Source organism: Miniopterus natalensis, chromosome 6 (assembly GCF_054644295.1).
Source record: "Miniopterus natalensis isolate mMinNat1 chromosome 6, mMinNat1.hap1, whole genome shotgun sequence".
Classification (NCBI taxonomy): Eukaryota; Metazoa; Chordata; class Mammalia; order Chiroptera; family Miniopteridae; genus Miniopterus; species Miniopterus natalensis.
The window spans coordinates 59,237,845-59,263,408 of NC_142086.1; the positions used below are offsets into that span (position 1 = coordinate 59,237,845).

General features: G+C 44.6%; 1 protein-coding gene across 2 annotated transcripts in view; it reads right to left on the reverse strand.

The window, feature by feature from the left end:
• Positions 1-25,564, reverse strand: part of USP13 (ubiquitin specific peptidase 13) — an 89,309-nt gene that overhangs the window by 42,772 nt on the left and 20,973 nt on the right. For both annotated transcript variants that reach the window (XM_087818295.1, XM_087818296.1), the window contains exons 3-8: positions 21,166-21,226; positions 13,234-13,355; positions 8,314-8,456; positions 6,644-6,828; positions 1,535-1,629; positions 270-457 (exon numbers count right to left, since the gene is read on the reverse strand). In XM_087818295.1, coding sequence (XP_087674421.1) covers positions 270-457; positions 1,535-1,629; positions 6,644-6,828; positions 8,314-8,456; positions 13,234-13,355; positions 21,166-21,226 — 794 coding nt within the window. The remainder of the gene's footprint in view (positions 1-269; positions 458-1,534; positions 1,630-6,643; positions 6,829-8,313; positions 8,457-13,233; positions 13,356-21,165; positions 21,227-25,564) is intronic.

The window sequence follows — 25,564 nt, forward strand, 5'->3', positions numbered from 1 at the left end:
ATCAGTATGACAAATTCCTGCGGGAGGTTTTCAGTTTACAAAGCTCTCCTCGTCTCACCTGATCCCCACAACGCCCGACAAGGGCTCCCACCCAGCTTCAGTGCAAGAAGTGACACCACGGATGACGCGGCAGATGTCCTGCAGCCCATGGGGACAGGCTTCCCCGCACACTGGCTTGGCTGGACTGGCCCTGGCGGGGGCGGGGGCGGGGGCGGGGGCGGGGGCGGGGGCGGGGACAGCGCGCTGCACAGGGGCTGCGGGAAACTCACGCTCTCTGGAACTCGGGGATGCTGAAGATGGCCTGCATCACGGAGCTGAGGTAGCAGCTGTTGCCCAGGTTCTTGAGCCCCGTGTACCCGGGGCCGTACATGGGCTTCAGCTTCGTCCCGGTCTCTTGGATCACTTCCCACTCGCTGACCCGCGGCTTGATGTCATTGTCCCGGAGCCCATTCTCTGTCTGGGGCAAAGTCATTGGAGGAAAACATGAGCTGTGATCATCACTCAAAGAGCCTTAGCCGTGATGATCACTGGATGTCCCATGAATTACTTCTAACGGCAATGGACGTTTCTGCCTCTTTTTTCCCCAGCTAAACACAGGATTAAACAACCTGGTTAGAAAGAGACCGAGATGGCGATGGTGGCGCGACAATGGAAATATACTTAATGCCACAGAACCATACACTTTAAAATGGCTAACATGGTAAATTTTATGTTATGTCTATCTTCCCACAATTAAAAAACACATCACATTTAGAAGATTTAAAAGTAAGAGAGGCTGAGAAGAAAGGAGATAGAAGGAAGAAAAACAAACAGGAATTGGGGAAAAAAGCAAGTAGAATAATTTCAAGAGAGGGTAAAACACACCCAGCAGACAGAAAGGCAAGGCAGCCTGGACAGGAAAGTGGAATAAAACCGTGGAGCTTGGGAGCACGAGGCAGGATGAAGGCCCAGAGAAGAGCAGAGAAAATACATTAACAAGTGACACGAGTGAGAGCAGGGAGCCAGCCTGCACTGCAAGGAACAGGCCGAAACAGAGCACACACATTTAACTAGCTCCTCACAGGGACAAACATCGCAGTCACGACAGACGCCTGAAAACACGGTATTAAATGAAACAAAACTCTTCCGTCAACAACATCATGTTGGCTTATTCTTTCCACCCCCCAGGAGCTCTGCTTCCCTTCCTGAAGTTAATTAAAGTGATGTTGGTCACAGATAATTTTAAAGGTCATCTCCCTGTACCTTCTCCCTTTAGTGAACAAAGAGTGATTCATGCAAGTCTCCACCAGTGGAGATTTTGCATATAAACTCCAACGAAACAAAATGGTACTCGGCGAGATGTCATTTTTATTGTAACATAACAAAGTCCAAGCTGGTAGCCAAAAGAAAACACTAATTAATAACATTAGAGAAGTAAATGCAAACATTAAAACCTATAAGATGAAGATTCATGTGAGAGAAATTATATAGTAAGTAAAATAAAACAGTTTCCTCCCCACCAGGCGGGAACAGAGACAAAAGTAGACGTTCTCACCCCATGCATGTGAAGCATATCGATTCCAAAATGTGCCAGGTGCTTGGCCAAGTGAGGATCCAAAACTGGTTCCTCTTCTTGAAAAGAATAAACATCTAGAGGTGAAGAGAAAACAGGCTGTAATTAGTCATTCAATAGACAGCATACACTTCCTGAGCTCCTACTAGGCGTCGGGCCTGGGACACATCAAAGAGTAAAACAAAGAGTTACGTTCAACTGGGAAAGACAGATGACCAACAACAAATATAATTAACAGGTATTTCTTATAACCCTTATATCACTTCTTGTGACATGTGAAGAAGTAACATAAAAAGGTTTTCTGAAACTAGAAAAGAGCAGTGTCTAAAGTTAAAATAATTTAAAATCAGACAAACATAAATGCCTAACATTTCATTTTTCTAACCCAAACCAGAGTGGCATGACTATATGTTCAGGAGGAGAGAGGGGTGAGGGAGCAAAGGAGTGACACTGTGTGCCCACGGCAGGGAGAATCTATGGGGGGACACAGGCCCTCGGCAGCAGGTGAAAGGCCTGACAATTCTGCCTTGGAACCCTCTGTAGTCTCAGACCTATCAGCTCATCAACCTCCTCCTCCCGCCTGCCCCCCATCCCTTCTGTCCCCCTTCAGTGTTCACACCTCACAGAGCTGGCAATGGATGTGTGAGGACTGTGCACTGCTCCCCAAACGTGTCCACCCCGAGCGCACACAGAGATGCTGATGTGTTTGGCACAGCAGGGTAACAAGGGGCTCTCGCCCCAGTTACAGGGTCTCATGAAAAATGCTAAGATGGAGCAGTACACGAAGGGGCACAAGCCAGGTCAGGACTAAAATGAAGTCATTGCTGCCTTGATTCCAAACCCTCGGGCCGTGAGGAACTCAAGGGAGCTTATGTCCAGGTCAAGAGTGAAGATGACCGCCCGGCCGGCCATGGCTCAGAGGTTGAGCGTCGACCTAGGATCCAGGTGATCGGGGTTCGATTCCCGGTCAGGGAACATGCCCGGGTTACGGGCTTGATCAATGACTCTCTCATCATTGATGTTTCTATCTCTGTCTCTCCCTCTCCTTTCCTCACTCTGAAATCAATAAAGATATATTAAAAAAAAAAAGAAAAAGAGTGAAGATGACCAAAGAAGAAGACCACCTTGAGAATCTATTGAGCTGGTGCAGGGGCCAGTGGGATGGGCAACTTCACAGCTGCCTTGGGCATCTCTGGAAGACTCTTCTCCAACCACCCAAGGCACTAAGGCATGTTCTTAGGTCAACTAGTTTCCATGATGGAAGAAAAAAACCCCCTCTCCTTCCTCCACGGCCTTCTCCTTCCCTTCCCACCAAGAACCTCACCCTTGTTTGCCAAATGAATGTCTCCTCCCACAAAGGAAAGCTTTTTATTTGTTTGGTGATCTGTTTCCCAGTTTGTTTGTTGCTGTACCCATGGGGACCCAGAGTGGAATGTGATATGGGGCCCATTTTTATTACCCACACCACCACGACGGCCTAGCCTGGGGGGTCAGGGCTTCTTGGAAGAACCAACTCTAAGTTGAGACCTCAATAGGAATAGGAGTTTGTCACTGAACAGGTATATCCTTACAGGGGACAAGGAATCCAGCAGGATCAAATCACACTACGGTTAAATAGTTGAGTCCACAGCCTGCTTGGATTCCATGTTTACTAAACAATATTCTAAATATAATTCAGCTTCCCACAAGGAAGGAATGTACTGGTCAAGCAGGCAATTGTGGCCCTCCTTATAAACTAAAAAATAAACACCCTGAATTTGAGACTTTGTCTCTTGTGAGTTGAACCAGCCTCAATTAGCCTAGCAAGTGTGGACTATGGGACCCTCAGCAGTGACACCTTCACCAGGAGGTGGCCACCCTGCCCCCAAAGGGCACCTTGCCCTACTGGTCCTCAGAGTACACAAGGTTCATCATATGGTACTTAAGGAAACTTTACGCATGTTTTCATTAACATATTTGGCTTTTAAGTAAACAATAAGTTACAGTTACCAATCTACTAAACACAAATTTAAAAGAAACTAAAGTAGAATTGATGCATCACATACACTTTTATAAAATAATTAGACTTAAAATAATCGCTTGTGTTAAAACCAACTCTGCACAACATGAGCAGGAATCAAATCCTGACCTTTTCTCAAAAAAATTAACATTATTTCAGCTAAATGAATCCCAGAACCCTCACCATAGGGAGTATGATCCACACTGCTGTTGCCAGTATTTTATTCATCTTTGATCAAAACGGGAGTATTTATTCAAACACTGTCAATTATATAATTTTTAAAAAACCTTAAGTTCTTCTTCTTAAAAAAACTTAACTGTGGCAGATAATGGGTTAATACTCTTAATAGCTTAAGGTTTTTTTAAGCCAATGAGAAAACACCCACACATAAACCTACTAGAAAATAGGCCTAAGAAATTCACAAAAATAACTATGAATGGCCAAGAGTACTATAAAAAATGTTCATCTTCACTAGTAAAGCAAATTAAAACAAGACACCAGATTAGCAAAGCTTTCTAAAATTTTTGAATACCCAAAGTTGCCCAAGATTTGGGGAAATGGGTAGTCTCACACACTGCTAGCGGGAATGTAAGTTACTACAACTGTGTAAGAAGGAGACTCGGCAACTGAAAATTTAAAAGGTTCAGCCCTTTGTTCATGGGAATTTATCCTAAAAAAATCATTAGATATGCCTGGAATGCATGGCTCAGCAATTGAGCATCGACCTAGGATCCATGAGATCGAGGTTCGATTCCCGGTCAGGGCACACGCCCCGGTTTCGGGCTCGATCCCCAGCAGGGGGCGTGCAGGAGGCAGCCGATCAATGACTCTCATCATTGATGTTTCTACCTCTCTCTCCCTCTCCTTTCCTCTCTTCTGAAATCAATAAAGACATATTTTTTTAAAAATCATTAGACAAACACCCGAAGATTTGTATATGTACAGGGTGTTCATCAGAATAGCAAAAAAATTATGACAATTCACAGGGGAATAGTGAAATGATTTATGGAACTATTATAGAATACTGATGAACATTTAATGACATGAAAAATATAATTAAGTTAAACAGAGAAAAATAAGGTATAAAACTTTAAACAATGTAATTCAATTTTTGTAAAAGTATTGCAGAGCAGGAGGGGTCTTTGTATAAGAACTGATCCAGGCTTTAAAAAAGAAAAAAGACTGAAAGAAAATACCCTAATTGTTAGAAGTGATTTGTCTGGCAAGTGTATTACTAGTGATTTTTATTTACTTCTCTACACTTTTCTGTTTTCTAAATATGTTACACTGAACATCTGCTTCTTGTGTAATCAAGGGGCAAATATAAACTTCCCTTCCTCAAGTTGAAAGCAAAAGAACTTCAGATGTGCTCTAAATTACAGTTTAAAAATAAGTTTCACTCTAGAAAAAAGGCTTCTGGAAAATTAAAGATGCATAGGAAAATAGAATTAACCTTTGCCTTTATTATTAGCATACATTTACATAGAACAAAAGTATGTGTGCCTACTATGTGTAAGATTTTGCATGGAACCCAGAGATAAGTAAGAGATAGCTGGCTTTCAAACAACTAAAAGTTTATAACTAAGCCACATATACAAACATTTGTAGTCTTGGACAGGTTGTTCTAAGAGCTGGACTTCTAATAGCTGGTCTTATCAAAGCACTACATAGGACAGCATAGAAAGTAGAAACATTCGAATTATCCTCTCCTTATAACTTCATCCAGTAGAATTCCTACATTACAAACCCTTCTCTCTGTGGTCCCATAAAAAGGCCATGATGGTTGCCTTAGACAGCAGTCATTCAACATAGCAATGACCTGCAAACCCTTTGATGGAACCCAAATCCAACTGCACGTCCTGAATCTTCTCTTCAGATCCTGGAAGCCTTAGGATTCAACCTGGTGTATGTAGAGTTTTGTTTGCTTGGGGGGGAAATGTCTGGCACCAGCTCCTGGGCCTCTTGCAGCTACTTTCCTCTAGTGAGTTAAAATAAGTCCCCTAACTTCAGAAACAGGAAAATTATCCAAAATGTGAATCCAAAGAACCTTGACATGACGTAACTGCCAGCCCTCAGTTATAAAACGAGTGAGAAACGAAAGCATTCGATGGGAAAGGCATGGTTGACAGGAGCTCCACATTCAGTGAGAACATCCTAGCCAGCTACTCCGAGCAGGCTAATTCAGTCACAGAAAGAGAACAGAGAAAAGACAAATATCTTCATATCGCTCCTGAAAACTCATCGTACCTTAAAAGAAGGGAGAAATGGACTCTAAAGCCTGGGGGGATGGAGAAGAAGGCCCTAGGTGTTGATCCAGACCTGTGCTTAATGTTTTCAATGGGACTTAGACGATGGACGGGTTCTTACGGCCACGCTCAATATTCATGTTTCTCACTACTGACCATGTATGATTTCCTTTTTCCTCACAAAATGCTAGAAGGAATTAACTGTATAAACATGGCCAAAGGCTCTCATTTTAAAGCATGCAGTGTGAGACCATAAAGAAAAACACAATTCTGAAGCTGACAGCAGAAACAGAAACCGGTTCGAACCCCCTGCTGCACGTGAACACCATCGCTGCCAGCGGGTGGCAGGGGCTCTGAACACACAGTATCCATCCTTTCAAACCCATCTTCTCCATAATGAGTCCGCTTGTTCCTAAACTAATACTAATCCCCATAATGAATGCGAGGGCTTCCCTGACTATCCTAATGGTGGGTCTGATTGTGCACATTCCCTTCACAAGTCCTGGAGCCTGCTTCTGCCCTCTTAGCTAAGAGATACACAGAAAGATAACAGTAACAAAAGCAGCTAACCTTTATTTAGACCTGACTGCGCGCACTGGGCTAAAAGCTCATGCACCTTAACAAACCTGTGAGGGAGGTACCACGGTTATCCTCAAGATGAGAAACCTGACACTTAGAAGGATGTGAAAACTCGCCCAAGACCTCGCAGCTAATAAAAAGCAGAATCAGGAGTCAAACCTGAGCTGCTGGAGTCTAGAGCCTACCCCTCCACCCCTCGGATTAAGGCACTGCTCGAATCTAAGAGGGAGCTGCCGCCGGTTCCCAGAGTCACACAGCCACACTCACCTGCCCCATCCGGAGTGATGGTTCCCAGTTTCACAGCCAGAGGGTAACCCGTGTCTCTGTAATGCTCCAGGGCATGCCCATTGCCCCCAGAGCTGTCAAAGAACCACTTTCCACACAGCACGGAGCCATCGGTGAGATTCAACCAGAGGTTTTCCCGCAGGTCACACCTGGCACACTTCCAACCACTGGAAAGTCATTGGAGAACAGTTAGTACAGCTGGAATGCCACAGACTGGGGCCACAGTGAACAGTCAGTGGAATAATCTGAGACCCTCTCAGAGCAACAGGACCCCTCAGTACCCTGCCTGCCACCAGATGGAGACCAGCTCCTCCCGCTCCTTCTCTATGGCTCTTTGACTTTAGAAAACTAACACAGAACCTGAGGGCAGAAGGGGAGGTCATTTCCTTAAAATTCTCATGTGAGGGACAGTGGAGCGTGAATAAGTTTAAAACATTAAGGATCCCATGTGTATAAACATCTAAAGGCCAAAAGCATTAACTACACCTAGTTAATGGAAAACTAGTTTAAACAAAACCCTACTAGGCAGCGAATCTAAATTAAGTAGAAAGGAAATCAACCTAACCCACAGTTAAATGTTGGGTATGTGCTAGGGACTTACAGAAACTCTACCATTTAATTCTAATAAACACCCCTCAGCACTGTATTACTAGCCCCACTGTGAACAGGAGGAACTGAGGTATCGTGCTTTCACTAAGGCTACACAGAACAGAACTGCAGTACAGTTAGGGTTCAATAAGACTGGACACATTCCTAATCCGTCTGCTCTTTCCTTCTAGCACCTGCCTCGGGCAACACACCAGCACCTAACACGAGATGCTAATGTGGCCCAGAGAGTGTTAAAGCCAAAAACGTGACAACCAAAGACTGCTGTAAGTTGGCTTCCCAGAGAAGCAGACTCTGAGACAAAAATGTGAATGTGAATGGCTTGTTTGGGAGGTGATCCCAGGAAGCACCACAGGGAAGTGAGACTAGATGGGGCAGGCAGCCACCATGGGCAAGCGGGGCTCAGCCCAGCTGGGGAACTCCAGGAGACAGTTATCCCACCTGAGTGGTGGTGATCTGGGGTATTTACCCAGCCACTCCATGGTCACTGGCTGGCGGCTGCTCCAGGAGGGAGCATTAACTACGCAGCATTTCTCACTGTCCTATGCACAGGCCTACCTGGCTTCGCAGGCAGAGAAAGCCCTCAAGCAAAGAGTTGCAGGTACTTGCAACTGGGAGCCTTAGGGTGGGGACAGGCTCAGGGGTATGGGCTGGCCATGTTCAGCATCCACTACTAAGGTACAGATAATTTTACAGTGAATTTTTTAAATTCTTATTTATTGATTTGAGAGGGAAGAGGGGGAAGGGGGGGAAACAGAAAGAGAAAGAAACATCAATTTGTTGTTCCACTTATTTATGCATTCATTGGTTGATTCTTGTATGTGCCCTGACTGGGGATCGATCACATCTACAACCTTGGGGTATTGGGGCGATGCTCTAACAAACTGAGCTACCCAGTCAGGGCCTAGAGAGAATTTTTTAGTTTATTTTTAATATAAGGCATGTGATAAGAAAATATACTGTCAGTTCAGAGAAGCGGTAGAAAAGTAGGTATTCTTTTGGCCAGTTTTAAGGGGTAACGTTCCATTTCCCTACCTAACGCTCACCTTGGAGGAATCCTGACTCCGTTGTCCAACTGGGTGAGGTTATTGGCATACTTGGATACTGGCAATTCATTTTCCCATGTGTCTGGGTCCTGCTTTCTATATGGAGATTTTGAGCTAAGAACTGCATCACAAGCAATTGTTACCTGTAAGACAAACCCAAACGTAATATATTAAAACAGTTGGAGAGAATACAACTTCTATAAAATAAATTTTAAAATTTATTAATAAATGCAGCTTAATCTAAGAAAATTTAAATGGTACGATTACCACAAAATCAAGATTCCTGACTCTAGCACTTTCTCCCTGGCTCTAGTTAGGTTTTGTCCCTGGCCTAGAGTTTGCAGTATTGACAAGAGCATAAGATAGCAAGGAATGAAATCCAATTTGTAAGCCCAAGCACAGGAGCCAAATTAAAAATTCCTACCTCTTAGCAAGCAGAGTGAAAAGTATAAGGTGAACAATTTACAAGGGTGAAATTAGCTACGGGAATGCCTAGGATTTACCCAAGTGGTTTTCCTCCTAACAAATATACACCCAGATACCAAATACCCTCCACTCATCACACAACGGCGTGTGGTCAAGGGCACTTGAATGGAATGCAAGCAGCAGCTTCATTACTTAATCAGGTGCAAATGTGACCCTGGACAGGGACATGCCTGGGTGTCTCTGTGCCAGATCAGTCCACATTATGAGCAAATCTGTGATGTCCAGCTTGGCACCAACCTACTAGGTTGGGGGGGAGGGGGGGGTGCAGATTCTCTGCTTTTCCCAAGCCCAATTGATCCTGGACATATGCCCATCATCACATCTGCTGTTTGCTTAATGATATAACTCAGTTCTGGCTGTCTTTAAAAACATTCTGGTAGGAATGTAAAATGGTGCAGCCACTTTGGAAAATAGTTTGGCAGGTCCTCAAACAGTTAAACAGAATTCCATTCCTAGGTATATACCCAAGATAAATGAAAATACATGCCCACACAATAATTTATACACAAATGTTCATAGAAGCATTATTTATAATAGCCAACAAGGAGAAACATCCCAAATGTCCATTAATGATAAATGAGTAAGTAAAATGTCATATGTGCATACAATAGAATGTTATTTAGCAATAAAAAGAAATAGAGTACTGATACATGCTATAGCATGGATAAATCTTGAAAATATATGTTAAGTGAAAAGAAGCTAGCCACAAAAAAAATATGTATTGCATAATTCCATTTATATGAAATATCCAGAATAAGCAAGTTCATAGAGACAGGAAGTAGATCAGTGATTGGCAGAGACCTGGGGGGAGAGGGGGGGAGAGTTTGAGAGGTGATGACTGTGGGGTAATAAGAATATTCTAGAATGAGATAGTGGTGATGGATGCCCAACTCTGAATATAATAAAAGCCACTGAATTGTTAAAAATAAAAATTTTAAACAAAAATATGTATTCTACATCACCAACATCCTGCACAATTAGCCGAACTTCATGCAGAATGTTTTCCCCTGGGTAGCACTGATTGATCCCAGAATTGATTAAAAGACAATGGAGGACGTTCCCTCAGCTGCCATCCCACCCCCATCCCGCCAATGGGCAATTCCTATCAGTCCTACATCCAAAACCTTTTGGGAACCCACCTCTTCTCAATTTCGACACACCATCTCAGTTCCAACACCATCACAGCTCACCTGGATGGCCACACGGCAGCCCCTTACGGTCTCCTTCCTGCAGCAGCCCGAGTGATCTGCTGTGGATATCAGATCCTATCCTTCCCAGCTTAAAACTCTCCCAGGTTATACTGAACACTACCAGCTGATGACACACTGCCAGGAATATGGAAAAGGTCCCTGCCTTCAAGAAGCTTTAACTCCATCACAGATCAGGCATCCATAAATCTAATTTTAAACCCTTTTTAAAAAGATACTCTCATTCATCTCTCATCACAAACGCTGCTATATAATTACCCTTTCCTTTCAATTATCAAAATTCATCTCTTACCCCCGCTTCCAGGCCCAGCCCTAGAGAACAGGGCTGAGTTCACTTCCAGCCCTTTCCTGATTTTATGGGCTTTTTAAAGCTGCCTCTGCACTTCTGTCTACCCATCCTCACCTTTTTAGTCTGGTTTGTTATTATAACCCCTTTCTTGTTTCACAGTTTTCATCAAGCCCCTCACAGTCCTCATCTGAATTTTCTCTACCCCACTAGATCTTTAAGTGTTCTGGTCTGCAATGCACAGTGTTTTTTATTAAGGTTTGGATATAATATTTCTTATCTTTGAATAATATTTCTTATCTTTGTGACACTCAACAAAATGTCCTTAAATTCTGGGCCACTAAAAAACACTGATCTAGTGTTTTCAGATCATCTAAAATCCCTGAAGATCAGGATAGATCATCCTGTAATTATACTGTGAATTCTCTCCCTGGATTTATCATCGGGAGTGAAGTGAGAGACCTTGTTACTAGTCCTGGCTCCATCCCAAGTCTCCATGGGCCTCAAGTTCAGTGGGGCGCTGGAACCAGCTCAAATGGGCTCACAGATTCAACTGTTAAACATTAAGAAATTCTTTAAGATGGTTGTTCAACACAGCCATTGTTAAAAATTAAATTATATAAACTTACCATTAAATAAACTATATTTCTTAAAGGTAGCAAAGATTTGAAATACTTTGTAATGGTTGTACTATACTTTACTAGTATCTGTGTTCTCTTGAGGTTATTTACACCTATGTTACATGTAACTGTGTGTCTCTTCCCAACCCTGCCCTCAGTGACATCTCGTTGTTAGCCTGAATCAGCCATGGTGGCAGTACTCATACCACCAAAACCAGCAACCTGTACAAAGCAGGCCTGTCCCCCAGGGAGCTGGGTCTAACCATGTACAAGCACACCACTGCTGGGTTCCCGATGTCTAAAGTGAGGTACTGGATTCCAGATTATAAAATCCTCACTGAGCCCCAAATGCTATGCCTCTGTGAACCTGCATTGCTAAGAGGTGGTTTAACTTTTTGGTAGGATTCATAGAGTAACTTATCTGAAACTGAATCTTTCCAGTGCTGAGAAGCTCAAGAGATGAAGGAAGAATGAACTGGTTGAGTGATTTTTTTAACTCAATAACTTTGTTATTTAAAAGCTTTAAATGAGACTTTTAAACACCAAAGTGTAGCAAAAGCATTAAAGAAAATGTAGTATATAGATAAATCCTATCAGTTACCATCAGATAAATCCAGGCTTTTCTTTCAAGCGTCTCTTCTAAATAATTCTCTCTTCTTTTTTAATTCTTAAAGTATTTCTTAATTCTAAAAGACTCTATTAAACTACTGCTGGATTCAGATTTTTATGTCACTGCACTTTTAAATAAAAGGATTCCTATTTCAAATTATGTTCTGAATATAGGAATAATTTAAAGTATTTAGAGACTTTTCTATTAACTTTTTCACATGAAGACTTTCCCTTCATAAGTGAATGGAGAGGAAAATCCTTTCTCGTGACAGTCACTCACAATGTGCTTCTTTACTTCTTTTCTGATGGCAGACAGTTACATTAGACAAGGGCAATAAGAACTCTCAGTATGGCAAAGATATATAAGCTGTAGCATATAATTCCAGGTAGTGGGAAGAGGCAAGACCATTTGTCTACTCCCGTGTGTTATCCTTGGTCACAGCCACGAGTCAACACGGGGAATCGTGCATGCCTTGCCAAAGGTGTGCACTTAGCACTAAAAAGATATGTTAAATGTCATAATTAGAGGAAAGAACTACAATACCTAAATAGAGAAAACTTTCATTTCTATGGTCATATATTTAGCTATAAAGTCAGTCAGGAGCCACAGGTGGAATGGCAGAAACCCGGCCCCTAATGACATGACAACCCCAAGCACACGTCCCCTCTTGACCGGGGCAGGTGAGCAGGTGGCTGTAGACAGGGTCACACAAAGCCCTGAAGACTCAGGGACCTAACGGCCTGGCTCTGGTCCTGGAAGAGTTTGAGAAGGGGAAAAATGAACTGGCATGTTTGCTCTCAAATTGACCCTGACCTCTGACCCTTGACCCCGCTGCTATCTGTAGCCAGGCTCTGAGAACTCAGGGTGCACACAGAGTGGAAAAGAGGAAAAGAAAGGGAAGAGAACAGAGGCAAGAAGGGTGGAGTGGCAGAGACAATACAGGAAAGGAGGGAAGAGCAGGAAAATGGGTCGGCCCCGGCAGGAACTCGTGCCCGCTTCCAGGATTCGAGAATCGAGAATCGAGAATCGAGAATCAAGAATCGCAGTAACACAGGGCCTGGCGATCCGGCCGCCGCCACCCCCGCCTTGAAGTTGTTCAGGAAGGTGAAAGTGACTCCACAGGAAGGAAGGGAAAGGAAGAGAGAAAAGGCTCACCCCTAAATCTAAAGTCTAAAACCTAGACAGTAATCTGGCCCTCGTGAGGAGCACTGCGAAGCCGGGTCGCATGGCCACCGGGCGATGCAGACCCGCGGGTGGGAACAGCTGGTTACTTTTATCATCGGGCTGCTGTTTCCGCCGTGGAACTCCTGTGCTTCAGCGCAAACAAAATCCTAACGTGGAAGGCAACACGCAGACGGAGAAAAACACAGCCGTCCCTCTGATCGGGGGACAGGCCCTCGGCCTCAGCCCCGCAGAGCGCGGGCCGTCTGCGCAACGGAAGCCGCAGGCCGAGTCCCAGGCAGCGAGAAGCCAGCCCCCGAGGGGGCAGCGCAGGGAGAGCAGAGCCCGGCCAGCACAGCGCGGGCGTCGGGGCGAGGCTCCCGGACCGCAGCCCGCGGGCCCTCTCCCCGGAGCAGCAGCAATCCGCTGGGGCCGAGCTCACGCCTCTCGTCCCCTCTCATCCACCCCCCCAGGGCACGCACACGGCACACACACACCTGACACAGAGAGTCACGCGCATCTAGCTAGCAGCCGTGCACACTCACTGACCAGGGCAGGTAACTCCTCAATATTTGGCAGTGCTATTTCATAGTGCTCTGGGAATATAACGAGTTTGGCTTCATCTTCATATTCATAATCGTCGCTATTTAAATCGTCATCAGTATCTAGATCTGAGGAGAAAACAAAAACAAAGAACAAGACGTGAAGAAAGAACATTCCGCACCAAGGCAGCACTCACTGGGGAGGCCGGACACGCACAGGGAGGACAGACAGAGGCCGGACACGCACAGGGAGGACAGACAGAGGCCGGACACGCACAGGGAGGACAGACAGGGGCCGGACACGCACAGGGAGGACAGACAGGGGCCGGACAGGTACGGCTCCCTCGGCGGACACGGCCGCCGTCTGCCCCACGCCAGGAGCGAAAGGCCCTTCCGTCTGCCCTGAGTTACAACTACTTGCTTACAAGGGGCGGGGGACAAAGGAGACGGAGTCACAGCAGACGCTTCCCAGTGAAAATGGAACCAGAAGGTTCATTATGACTTGTCGGGTACCTGCCTCCTGATTTCACAAGAATGGGTTGGAATGTTTTCCCCAACACTGGAGTAGGGAAGAAGTACATGGGTTTCTGAGGAGATAAACCTAGGCTTTATCTGGCTCCAAAACGTAATGTTACTTTGGGCAAGTCACAAATTCTCTAAACCTTAGTTGCCTCATTTGTAGAATGGAGATAGTGACACTTATCTCACACACTTTATATGGGGAATAAAGAAAGAACTGCAGACAAGAGACCTGGCACAGAGTAGGTCATCAATAATAGTAGCTATTATTGAAAAATAAAATCTCGATTTCCCGCTCTCCCTCTCTTCCCCTCTCACTGGCCCTCCCCCTCTGCGCGCTGCTGAGACACTGGACAGGACACCAGAGGGGGAAACTCCATAATGTAAACAGTCCTGTCACCCTGGGGCGGTGAAGAATTTTCAGTAAGAGAGACAAGGTCCTCTAGACTGTGTCGGTAAGTCATCGCCTCTTTGCTTGGCTAATCTCTGGCAAAGGTTAGGTGAAGGCTCAGGAAATGTCTCATCACCAAATATACATGGACATTTCAGCCTCGTGTGCACACGACTCCAGCACCCCAGGTCATGTCTGTATATTTAAATGTTTGGAACTATGGTGACAAAGAGCTACTGAGCCACATTCCACTCACAAAGCCACACAGAAACAGGTACGCACACAGGCTCTGTACATAGGAGAAAGCTATTTTACTGGATAAAGCAGCCAGCTGACAACCAAAGGACCTAGATTCTGTTATTACCCGCTGTTCGCCTCCAACTAAAGACCCTGTATCTTTCTATGTACAGCTCTGCTCTTGAATTCTCAGATGGGGCAGTTTTAAGTAGAAAATGAGACATAACTAAAATACAGTCCAAACATTTTAATGAAGGATCCTAAATGACAAGACTCAGAAATGCCAAAATAAACAAAAACATTGTTAGATAGCTATAAGAGGTTTGTTTCAAAAAAAACAATATTAGAGAAGATGCCGAGTTTAAGAACTAAAGGCATTTATTTCAAGGAAATGATTCAAAGACAGACATTCTGTGTTATAAAATTTGAATGCCCCAATATCTAAAATAAAAAAAAGAAAACCTAAATGTCCAATGAGGATCGTGTTCAACCCAACAGACTATTATTCAAACGATATTTATTTAGAGTAGGTAGAAATATGAAAATGTCTACGCTATGTCAATGCTAAAAATACAAAATCATTTTCCTTGTAAAGACAACTTTGTAGAAGTTATGCTCATGGACCAGAACTGGAAGGAAATCCGAACAAATGAAAATTGTGAGTGGATAAACTTTTCTCTATTTTTAAATTTTCCTTTATTCTACTGTTTATAACAATTTTAAGTAACCAAAATACAAGTCTTTTTTTTTTATGTATAGAGTCGGCTTATATAACATATTCTGTAGGTGTCTCTTTTCCACAGAAAACATACTCACTTAACGCTAATTCAAATCTTACCTGGCCAAAAACAATGATAAACTGAGTCCAAGAAAGTCCTACCCTGACATTTACTAGCTATGTAACGCTGAGCAAGTTCTTGCCAAGTTCATTTTCCTCACGAGTAAGCGATGGATATTATCTACTCCACGAGACTGTTGAGGGGATTAACAAGGTGAGGTTTTAAGGCACCTAGTACAGGATCTGGCAGAGCTTAGAGACCCCACAGATAGTAACTGCCATCACCTCCATCACCACCATCACCACCTTCTCTACACTGTTGACATCATGATCAAAAGTGCCTTCCCTTCCCTTCAGCTGCCCCAGCTCCAAAGCAATCCTGGAATAAGTTTCATGAAGATCACAGCATCCTGTGGGGGTCTGCCACGTGATCTGACAGTGGAGAAGATATGAGCTTTGAATGCTTCTAGACTAAGCTGTAAAGCAGGAATCAGGTCGCACTCACCCTCTAAGTCCCCAGCCCCTGCACAGAGCCCAGCACACCACACACAGTAAATGTCCGTGAGAGGAGACTTTAAGAAGTTAAAAACCCACCAGGCTAGGGACAACAGCAAAGCAAGAGATCAAAGGGGTTGCTATGGTTTGGGGACTTTTTTTAATTGGTAACTGATGTGTGTTTTAAAAGAACCAAGACTGCTGTCACGAACAACAACCTCCAAAAAGGCAGAACCTTGTTGGGCTTCTTAACACTTAGTTTATAGTTTACTTTTATTTTTAATTCAATGGAATGGAAGGGGATCATGATCCTTCCCAAATATCTTAATCCAAATTAGAAAAAGTCAACAGAGGTAACCTACGCTCTGATTTTAAGGCACAAATCTAAGGTTGCTTCTGAATACATATGACCCCACAATCCTAAAAATAAATCTATAATTTCCAAATTTCTTTAATTAAAGTCTCGCCACCCCAAAAATATCTAGTTGAGAAACCTTCTGAGTAAGCATGCCCTAGGGACCAGGACTGGCACCCCCAACTTCTCCCAGCAGTCACTTCCCATCGTGGCTGGTAATTGTTAATAGCTGGATGGGCTCTTTTCCTAAGTTTAAAAACAACTTCTTTTTAAATAGCATTTCCCCAGCACTGCTTCAGTGATCCTCTCAGATCCCTGAGACCACACCCATTTCTAGGAAGTAACTTGCCTAAACTATGAAGCAGCACAGTGAGGACCAGATCCCTAAGGAAAACCAGGGCTCGGATCCCAGCTCAGCATCCTCTCGGCCTGACCAGGCTGACTCTGCTTCATGTGCTGGAAGTGCGCTGTCCCAGTGCTGTGAAATCAGACCAGCCATTTACCCTCAAAAGAAGGGACGGGGGGAAGCCCTTGAGCACAGACCCTGTTCTGTGACTGGCTTCAGAAGGGAAGGCAATGCGGAATCCACTAGAACCTTCTGGTCATGATAGGCACAGGTGAGTTTTCAGAACAGACCCATTCCTGGAGCTTTCTCCAAACATTCTCGTTTACAACCTGTTTCTCACCAAGTATGAGCACCAGGGCTAAAGCCAAAAAAAATGGGCTCTAAGCTCTCTGGGGTTGAGGTAGCTCTTTGAAGACCTGAACTCATTCACTCTTATTGATGAATGTTGGGGGGATGGGATACTTAATAAAAATATGACTAACACTATTTTTATGACATACCAAAGATATGGCACTTTTTTATGAAATGCTTTAGCATTTACTTATACATCTATACACATTTGTAGCTTTATTGTAAAATATACATAAGATTAAGCCAGATTCATGTCCCGAGTCCTGGGGTATTTCTTTGAAGATCCCAGGCTCCCTTACATCCCCTCTTCTCTCCTTCTATCTCATAGAACAGTAAGTTTTATATCAGCTTATTGCCAAAATTCACAGTCTGTCATATGGTTGTAAGTTATCATCCTATAATAGTGTCCCTTTCTAGCTTGAAACATTAATGCAGCGCTACCCACACTTTCTCAGTTCACACATCCCAGCAATTTTTACACAGCAGCAGGAAGCAAAGAAGAAGAAAAAAACAAGCCTAGTAGTTCTGTTTATTTAATTCGTAGTTAGGCCCAAACAACTTAATAAGTATTTATGTTCTAACTACTTAGTAACCATTTGATAAAATACTGCACACAAATTAAAAGAAAAAAAATGTTCTATTTCATTCTTAAATAACCACGATTCCTTACTTACAGGGTGAGTGCACCCACTGGGCATCTTTGCGTCAAACTGTTTCTCATTCCACATTTATTTTCACACGGTACTTGCCTTTTATCATAGAAACCACCAAAAACCAGCTTCACGAAGAGATAAAGTCACTGAAAGGAATACTGGATACTCTAATAATGAAACTACACGAGCTAATGGTTCATGCAACGTTCAAGCATCACTGTGTTCCCTTGAAGAGTTAAAATATCCTGAGGTGCACCTGTGAATCTGCTGCAGCACCCCAGGGTGCCTCAGAGCACAGCTTGGGAACCAAAGTGTTAATGGCTCACCACTGCCCACAGGAAAATGTCTAAAAGCATGGTATATACTGGAAGAACATACGAGATATATAAGGATGTACAAATAGGAAATACTATTTGTCTCTGGGGAGACTAACCATGGAAAGGAAAGAAATCCACTCTTCTTATAGAGCCTCTTATAACTTTGTAATTTTAAGCTTTGTCCATATGTTAATAATATAGTCAAAAATATTTTTTAAATCCTAAATGCAAAAGTAAGTATAAAATGTAAATGATTCAAACATTACCCATAGTAGTAATTGTTGATTAAAAAAAAAATAAAAAGCCCTAGCCAGTTTGGTTCAGTGGTTAGGGTGTCAGCCCCCAGACTGAAGGTTCCTGGGTTCAATTCCGGTAAAGGGCACGTACCTCGGCCTGCAGACTCGATCCCTGGCCCTGTTGGGGCATGTGTGGGAGGCAACCAATCCATGTGTCTCTCTCAGATAGATGTTTCCATCTCTCTCTCCCCCTTCCACTCTCTCTGAAAAGCAATGGAAAAAATATCCTCTGGTGAGGATTTAAAAAAAAAAATTACCAGCAAAAACTAGAGCTGAGGGAAGAACCCTTAATTGTGATTTCATTGATGAGCATAAATGTAATAAGAGTAACTTGACTATCAAGAGCAGGATGGTGCTCAGGAGACTGGGATAAGCCATTCAGCACCAGCTAATGGCCTCAGTTTCCCTTATAGAATCAGTATTGAAGGTCATAACTGAAGGATTCAATGGTTTCAATGTGACTATTGAACCAAAGGAAAGAAATTAGTCATAAGTCATCAAGTGAACATGGAAAAAAGCCTCTCTCCAGGAGAAAGCATTAGTCATCCACATCTGTTTGTGAAAGAGAAGGGACATCACAACTCCACTTCAACAGCAGTGAAAAAGTAGTTTCTATTCAAACAAACAAGAGAGACTGCAAGAGAGTTCTGAGGCCCTTCCTTTCCATGAGGAGGCAACCCCAATGTCCCTTTTAGGGAAGGAATCTGTGCAGAAGCTATTAGCTGCCTCCTGGTATCCATTCTCCCCTTCTTGCTTAGTAACAGGCTTTATTTAATGAAGCCAGTTAACAGACTTTACTTTCCAGTCTCCTGTGCAGCACCTGGTGTGGCCATGTGTCCAAGTTCTGACCAGAGAGATAGAAACTGAAGTGTTGCCTGAGGGTCTGTGAGAAAGCTGACAAAAAGAAGGGACTCCATTGGGAGATCAGACTTCTGTCCTTTCCCCCTTCAGTTTTCTTGCTTTCCATAATGGGGGTGTGATGACTGAGTTCCAGCACCCATTCTGCACCGTGAAGTAACCACAAGGTCGGAAATCACAGGCCAGGATGGAGAGTGAAGCAGAAACACAGGAAGAGTCTAGATTCTAATAGACCATGAGGCTATCACATCAGCCTGCTTCCTTACATCCTTGACACAAGAGAGAAATAAACAACTGTCTTGTTTAAAGTCACCAAAATTTTAAGTTTTCTGTTTCATAAGTCAGATGTAATCCTAATACAGTCCTTCACAGTAGTGAATTTACAGGCCACATCAACTTGAAAACAGAGCTGTGATCAGGGTGACAAAAGTGCCTGCTGCAGGAAGATCCGCAGCATCAGTTGAGAGCACTGGAAATGGGGGCTTGCAAGACCAAATTCTTACTGGGAAGAAGTAGCTACAATAAATCTGTGAAGCATCAGGTATAACACGATGGAGAGAAATGGCCTGGGGCAAGCCTCAGAGTGCTAACGATGTACAAATTTAATTTTTTTAGAAACTGATACAGTCCAAATAGGACATTTTTGCCAGGCTGTGAGTTTTGGCACATCTCGTGTCCTCTGAGATACGGACTGTCGAGTGAACGCAGAGCAGCCCGTAGACGTGTCCCACCAAAATGAGCTAGTGGGCTGGTGCTCCCGGGGGAGTCCACACAGAATGAAGCACACAGCCTCAGTGCTTACCTTTGGGTGAATTTTTTAAACCAGTTATTTGACAATATCATCTACCACCAAAATGATCACTAAAGAAACCAAACCCCAAAGTCCTTTGGGTAAAAAAAACAAGGTTAAAGGACAAAAGTGAGAATGTAAGCAGGAAGAAAACTCAGTTCTCTGTTTCCAATAGCTTTACTTTTCAAATGCTGAATATGTCTTTTTATTACAGGTACTTTTAACAATTTGGAGTATATTTTGCCAGACTCTTCCAGGCTCAGTCATATATGCATACATGTGTGTATAAACACACATATATACATACACACTTACTTACAGATACATACACACATATATAGATATGTGTGCACATACAGATGTATTTATACATACAGGGTGAGGCAAAAATAGGTTTACAGTTGTGAGTACACGAAACATAGGGTTTAGTCTTGTATTACTATTTGTTAATTATTGTATTATTTTCCATACAGTTGTATACGTGTATGTGTATGTGAATAGATTTTTTTTTACCAAAATAAAATCATAACATGCAAACAATTTTTAAATTCCTTTCCAACAATAATCTCAGGCATTTAGGGATTTAAACTTGCTTGGTCAAACATTATCAAACCATGTTTTCTCCTGGAAAAACCATATCAGAAGCTTTGTCTGACATACGATCATGATAACATGATATTAGAAACCAGTACTCATTTGCATAAGCAAAGCCAGTTCTTCTGAGTTAGGGAGACAGAAAATCACTATTAGTCAAACATCACAGTAATCACTGTTGCAGGCAAGATCCACTCATGGATGATAAAATTAGAGGGCAAAACCTTGAGAAGAAACAAGATATTAGCATCGTCTCCGAATATCATTCCCAGTACACCTATTAATTACACTGTAAATTTACAGTGAAGAAAGCCAGGGGACATCCTTCAACAAGTGATGAGGTAGACACCACCAGCAGGAAGACACGGCATCCCCTGCCCCTGATGCACACAGAGGAGGGCACATCACTCTGTGGTATTCTTGCCAAAAAAGCATAACCTCAGACATATCATTGGGCACATCAAACAAACCCAAACTGAGGTACATTCTATGGAATAACTGGCCACTACGCTTCACACATGTCACAGCTGTTAAAGATGAAAAGAGAGTGAGGAACTATCACATATTAGACAGGGTCAAGGAAACATGACAACTAAATGCAATCTGGGATTCTGGAACATAAAAGTAGTGGAAAAAATGGTGAAACCCAAACAAACTGTAGTTTGGTTAATGTTAAAATAAGAAAACATCAAGTGTCTCTTCTTTAAAAGCAGTGAAAAAGAGACCGGAGTAGAATCACAGTTACTCTGCAGCCACTGTGAGCATAACTGCTTCAAAACACTAACCTGGCTAAGATACTGACATCCTTCCCCACCAGGCCAACATGAAATGGGGTCAGGTCATCTCAAGTTAAATTGATTCTGCTCATCCATGACTTGTAGAGCAATAAACAGCCTATTGCTCCACATCAAACACACGCACACAGAAAATCTAGGCACACTGATAACTATGTACATTACCTAAAAAAATCTTGGAATTCCTCCTTTTTGGTAAAGCTCCACCAGATGCCCCTTTTACTTTCTGAAAAGAAAACAAAAAATTGTTAAAATGCAGCCCATGGAATAGTTGATTGGGGATTGAGGGTGGGGATGGGGGTGAGAGCACATCTCAGAGGTTCCCAGTTTTTATAAAAGTCCAGAGGAAATATTCAACCTGGATTAGAGATTCCAGGATAAACAGGAACCTGACCCAGGTCAATGGAGGTAAGTGAAGGGCAATGCTATTGTTCCACCTGATTATTTTCACCAAGTTGTAAAGGAAGTGCTTCTGGAAGGGGGAGTGGAAACAGGCATCAAAGTGAAGTACATGCTCCAATCTCAAATCGGCACATTCTCCCAAGAGGCTGGAGCCCACGCCCAGTGCTGGAGCTACTTGGGAGGCACAGTGGCACCTCCAGGAGGGAGGTCTTGTTCCCTTGCTACCCACTGGGTCCCCAGTGGTTGGGCCAAGGCATGCCCAACAATTATTGTTGAAAGATTGAATAAATATTAATATACAGTCACTGATATTCCGGTCTAGAGCACCGCCCAATGGCTGGCTACGCTGCCACCCTAAGCGTTTCTACCTATCATGGAAGTCCCCGGCAGCACTGAAACAGGCACCATCAGGCATTCATGCAAAAGAGGTCATACATTACCCTCTAACGCTCACACGAAAAATTTTAATCTCAAATAGGATTATAAAAATGTTTGCTTCCAATGGCCAAAACAATATGTCCACACTGTATGTTCTTACGGCTAATGGAAGAGAGCATGTGTCCAACACACAGTGGGGTGCAGGTCAAACCCCGACACCTCTCCGTGTGGTCACATGTTATGGCAGCATCGAGGCCTTGCTGCTTCTTTAGTCTGTGCTCTTATGGCTCCTGCGTCTCCTTTCCCGAATTTTATCGCCTGGCAGTGAAGGCTGACTCATCTTTGTGTTTCTCACATGACGTTTTTACAGCTTCTACTGTAAGTTTCTAGTTCACATCTTAGGAATGTGAAAACTGTTGAACACTTTAACTCAGAAGCCTGTCTCCCCAAATACTGACGCCAAAGTCACGGCGCTCTCCTGGCACCCTCTCCTCCACGGTCTGAGCCTCCACTCCTCTTCCCTGCGCCCACCTGCCTCCAGGAGGGATAAAATAAACCTGTACCAAGGGCACATTTAACCACCCCCGCAGGCACTGAAATCTCTCTCTAGTTTATGGCACCCCTCCTTCAAACTTATCGCCTTCAACAATATCATAAGGAGGAAAAGATAGTTATTCTGGAGGTGAAGGGTGTGGCCAGGGATGGTCAGGTAAGGGCGGCAGGCCTGGGGTATAGCAGCTGCTCAGCCAGTATTTGCTGGATGGATGGACGGACGGACGGACGGACGGACGGATGGATGATGGATGGATGGATGGATGGATGGGTGGGTGGATGGATGGATGGATGGATGGATGGATGGGTGGATGGATGGGTGGATGATGGATGGGTGGGTGGGTGGATGGATGGATGGATGGGTGGATGGATGGATGATGGATGGATGGATGGATGGATGGATGGATGGATGGATGGATGGGTGGGTGGATGGATGGATGGATGGATGGATGGGTGGGTGGGTGGATGGATGGATGGATGGATGATGGATGGGTGGGTGGATGGATGGATGGATGGATGGATGGGTGGGCGGATGGATGGATGGATGGGTGGGTGGATGGGTGGATGGGTGGATGGGTAGGTGGGTGGATGGGTGGGTGGATGGGTGGGTGGATGGGTGGGTGGGTGGATGATGGATGGATGATGGATGGATGGATGGATGGATGGATGGATGGATGGATGGGTGGATGGGTGGGTGGATGGGTGGATGGGTGGGTGGGTGGATGATGGATGGATGATGGATGGATGGATGGATGGGTGGAGGATGGATGGGTGAATAGGTGAATGATGAACAGATAGATGGATATGCTGACCACAGGGAAAGCAATAGGTAAAGAGGAGTGGGGGTAGAAGTAGAGCATCCCAGACCCAAAGAAAAATGTACAAAGGCATGAAATCAGTGTGCTCCAAAAGGGAGAAGTGGTTTGCTATGTATAGAGCTCGGAGCTGGCAGAGTGAGAGTGAGGATTAGGAAGGCCACATGGGCCGGACCACGGAGGGCCCTGGAATCACGTGCAGAAGAGTTTGGACTTCATCCTGCAAAAAGGGAGGGACATCAGAGATCAAAGCCACAGAGGCGCATATAGGCATCTGGGAAGATCACTCGGGTGCAGCACGCAGACTGGGTGGACTGAAAGCGACAAGTCTGAAGGAAGGAGACTCGCCAGGAAGCTACAGCACTAGCCCCTTTATGACAAGCACTCGGGGAAGAACAGGCGTGCAGAGGACAGGACGGACTTCAGAGCTGTTTGGGAGCCCAGATAACAAGGCTTGGTGACCAACCAGCCATGGGATGAAAGCAGAATCCAAAGGCTGTCTCGGTCTCCAGAATTCAAAGGGCCCCTCTGAGAAAGGGGCGGGTAACTCATTCAGTCCGGAGATGCTTCAAGCAGGTCAGCCGGATGGGCAGATCTTCGGCTCTGGAGAGATACTGACCTGGAGTCATCAGCTCAGAGGCAGCGGTCACACGACGTGCGTGACAGTGATGAGGAAGGGCAGCTTTCCCAGAAAGAAGATGGGAGGGTCGCACGGAGTCCTAGGAAATGCCGACGTCTACGGGGTGAGTGAAAAGGCGATGCCAGTGAAAGAAGGCGAGGAAGGGCGGTCTGACAGGCCCGGCAAGCCAGGGAGGGACGGCCCAGGAAGCGGCGGGGAGCAGCTCCAACAGGAAATCAAGTTCAAGGACTCGGAAAGTCAAGAAAACCAGGCCAACAGGCCCACCAAGTGTGACAACGCAGAGGTCACTGCCAGCGTCACCGCTCTAGAGGGTTAGCAGGCGACCAAGCAGACGGCGCCGTGGAGCTTAAAGGGCAGGCACAGGGCTGAGGCGGAAAGGACGGGAGGGCTGAAGGAGGGCGCAGTGGAGGGACAGTCCCGTGGCGTGTTCCCTTCTAAGGTGGGAGGGAAACAGCCCGAAGACGGAGAGGCTGGGGATGGCGGAGGGAGCGGAGGAGCGGGCTTCCCGGGTGGGAGGCAGCAGGGCCAGGAGGGCAGGGGGGACACAGCTTTCGCTGGAGGAACCGGACGCAGCCGAGTTCCCAGGAGGCAAGAAAGGAGCCCGGGAGCTCCCGTCCGGGCCCCTGCATCTCTGCAAAGTGCGCGCCAAATCGTTTTCCAGGGATCAGGGGGGAGGAAAGCATCCGAAGTCTGGAGTGGGAGAGGGCCCAGGCAGGGACAGGGCCCAGTGGAGAGGGGAGGCGGGAACAGGACGCGGTCCCAGACCCCAGGGCAGAGGGGGAGCCCAATGAGGCGACCGCTGGAGCTCTGGAGGACAGTTAAGGAGGGTCAGGCGAGGGTGTTGGTGACAAGGGAATGTTTAAAGCCATGGGTCCTGACACGCAGGCTAACCAAACCCGGGAAGGGGCTGCCTGGACAAGTCACAGGCCTGGAGCCGTCAGAGAGGGACAAGAGATCAGAATTGGAATAAATGAGTGAAAGGGCTAACCCGAGAGAGGGTCACGGTCAGAGAGTGGACTGTCTCACCTAGAATTTCAGAGGCAGCCCGACACTGGACGAGGTTACCAGCATTCTGCAAGTCTGCAACTGACTCTGTGGCTGTGAGCAAGTTATTTCAAGTCGCTGGGCCTATCTAGTTCCCCCCAGCCCCCAGTTTTATAAAATTTCCATCACTTTATACTAAGAAATATGAGGGACAAAGCATACTTCACAAGAATTGCTATGTCCCAACTAACAGAAGTAGTAAATGTAAATCACATAATATTAGGCCAACATGAGATTATTTTGAAGCTAGTCATTGAGTTTATGGCTTATCTGACCTCCTGGCCTTTCTTCTCCCTCCTCCCCCTACCCTCTCCACTGTCTAATTTTGGGATCTCTCCTCACTGTCCAAAATAAACAGAGGACATATTATTTAGGCTAGGCGGAGAGATTAGATGAACTTCAAATCAGCACTAATGATTTAGAAGATCCAAGATAGCCTACAAACTATTAGGCCTAAAGTGAAAGTTGAACAGTGTTGCTAAATATAAAATCAACATCTGAAAATTAATAACATCCCCAAACTCCATCAATCACCAATTAAAATGCATAAAAAATAAAAGATAGCAGTTACAATAGTTACAAAAATTATAGTGAACCTTTTAAAAAGCTAACAAAATATAAACTCCTTCACTGAAAGTTACAAAATATTACTGAAGGACATAAAAGAGCCCTGATTAAACAGAAAGGTATGCCATGTTGAAAAGTTATTCAATAAATATTTATGAAACACCTA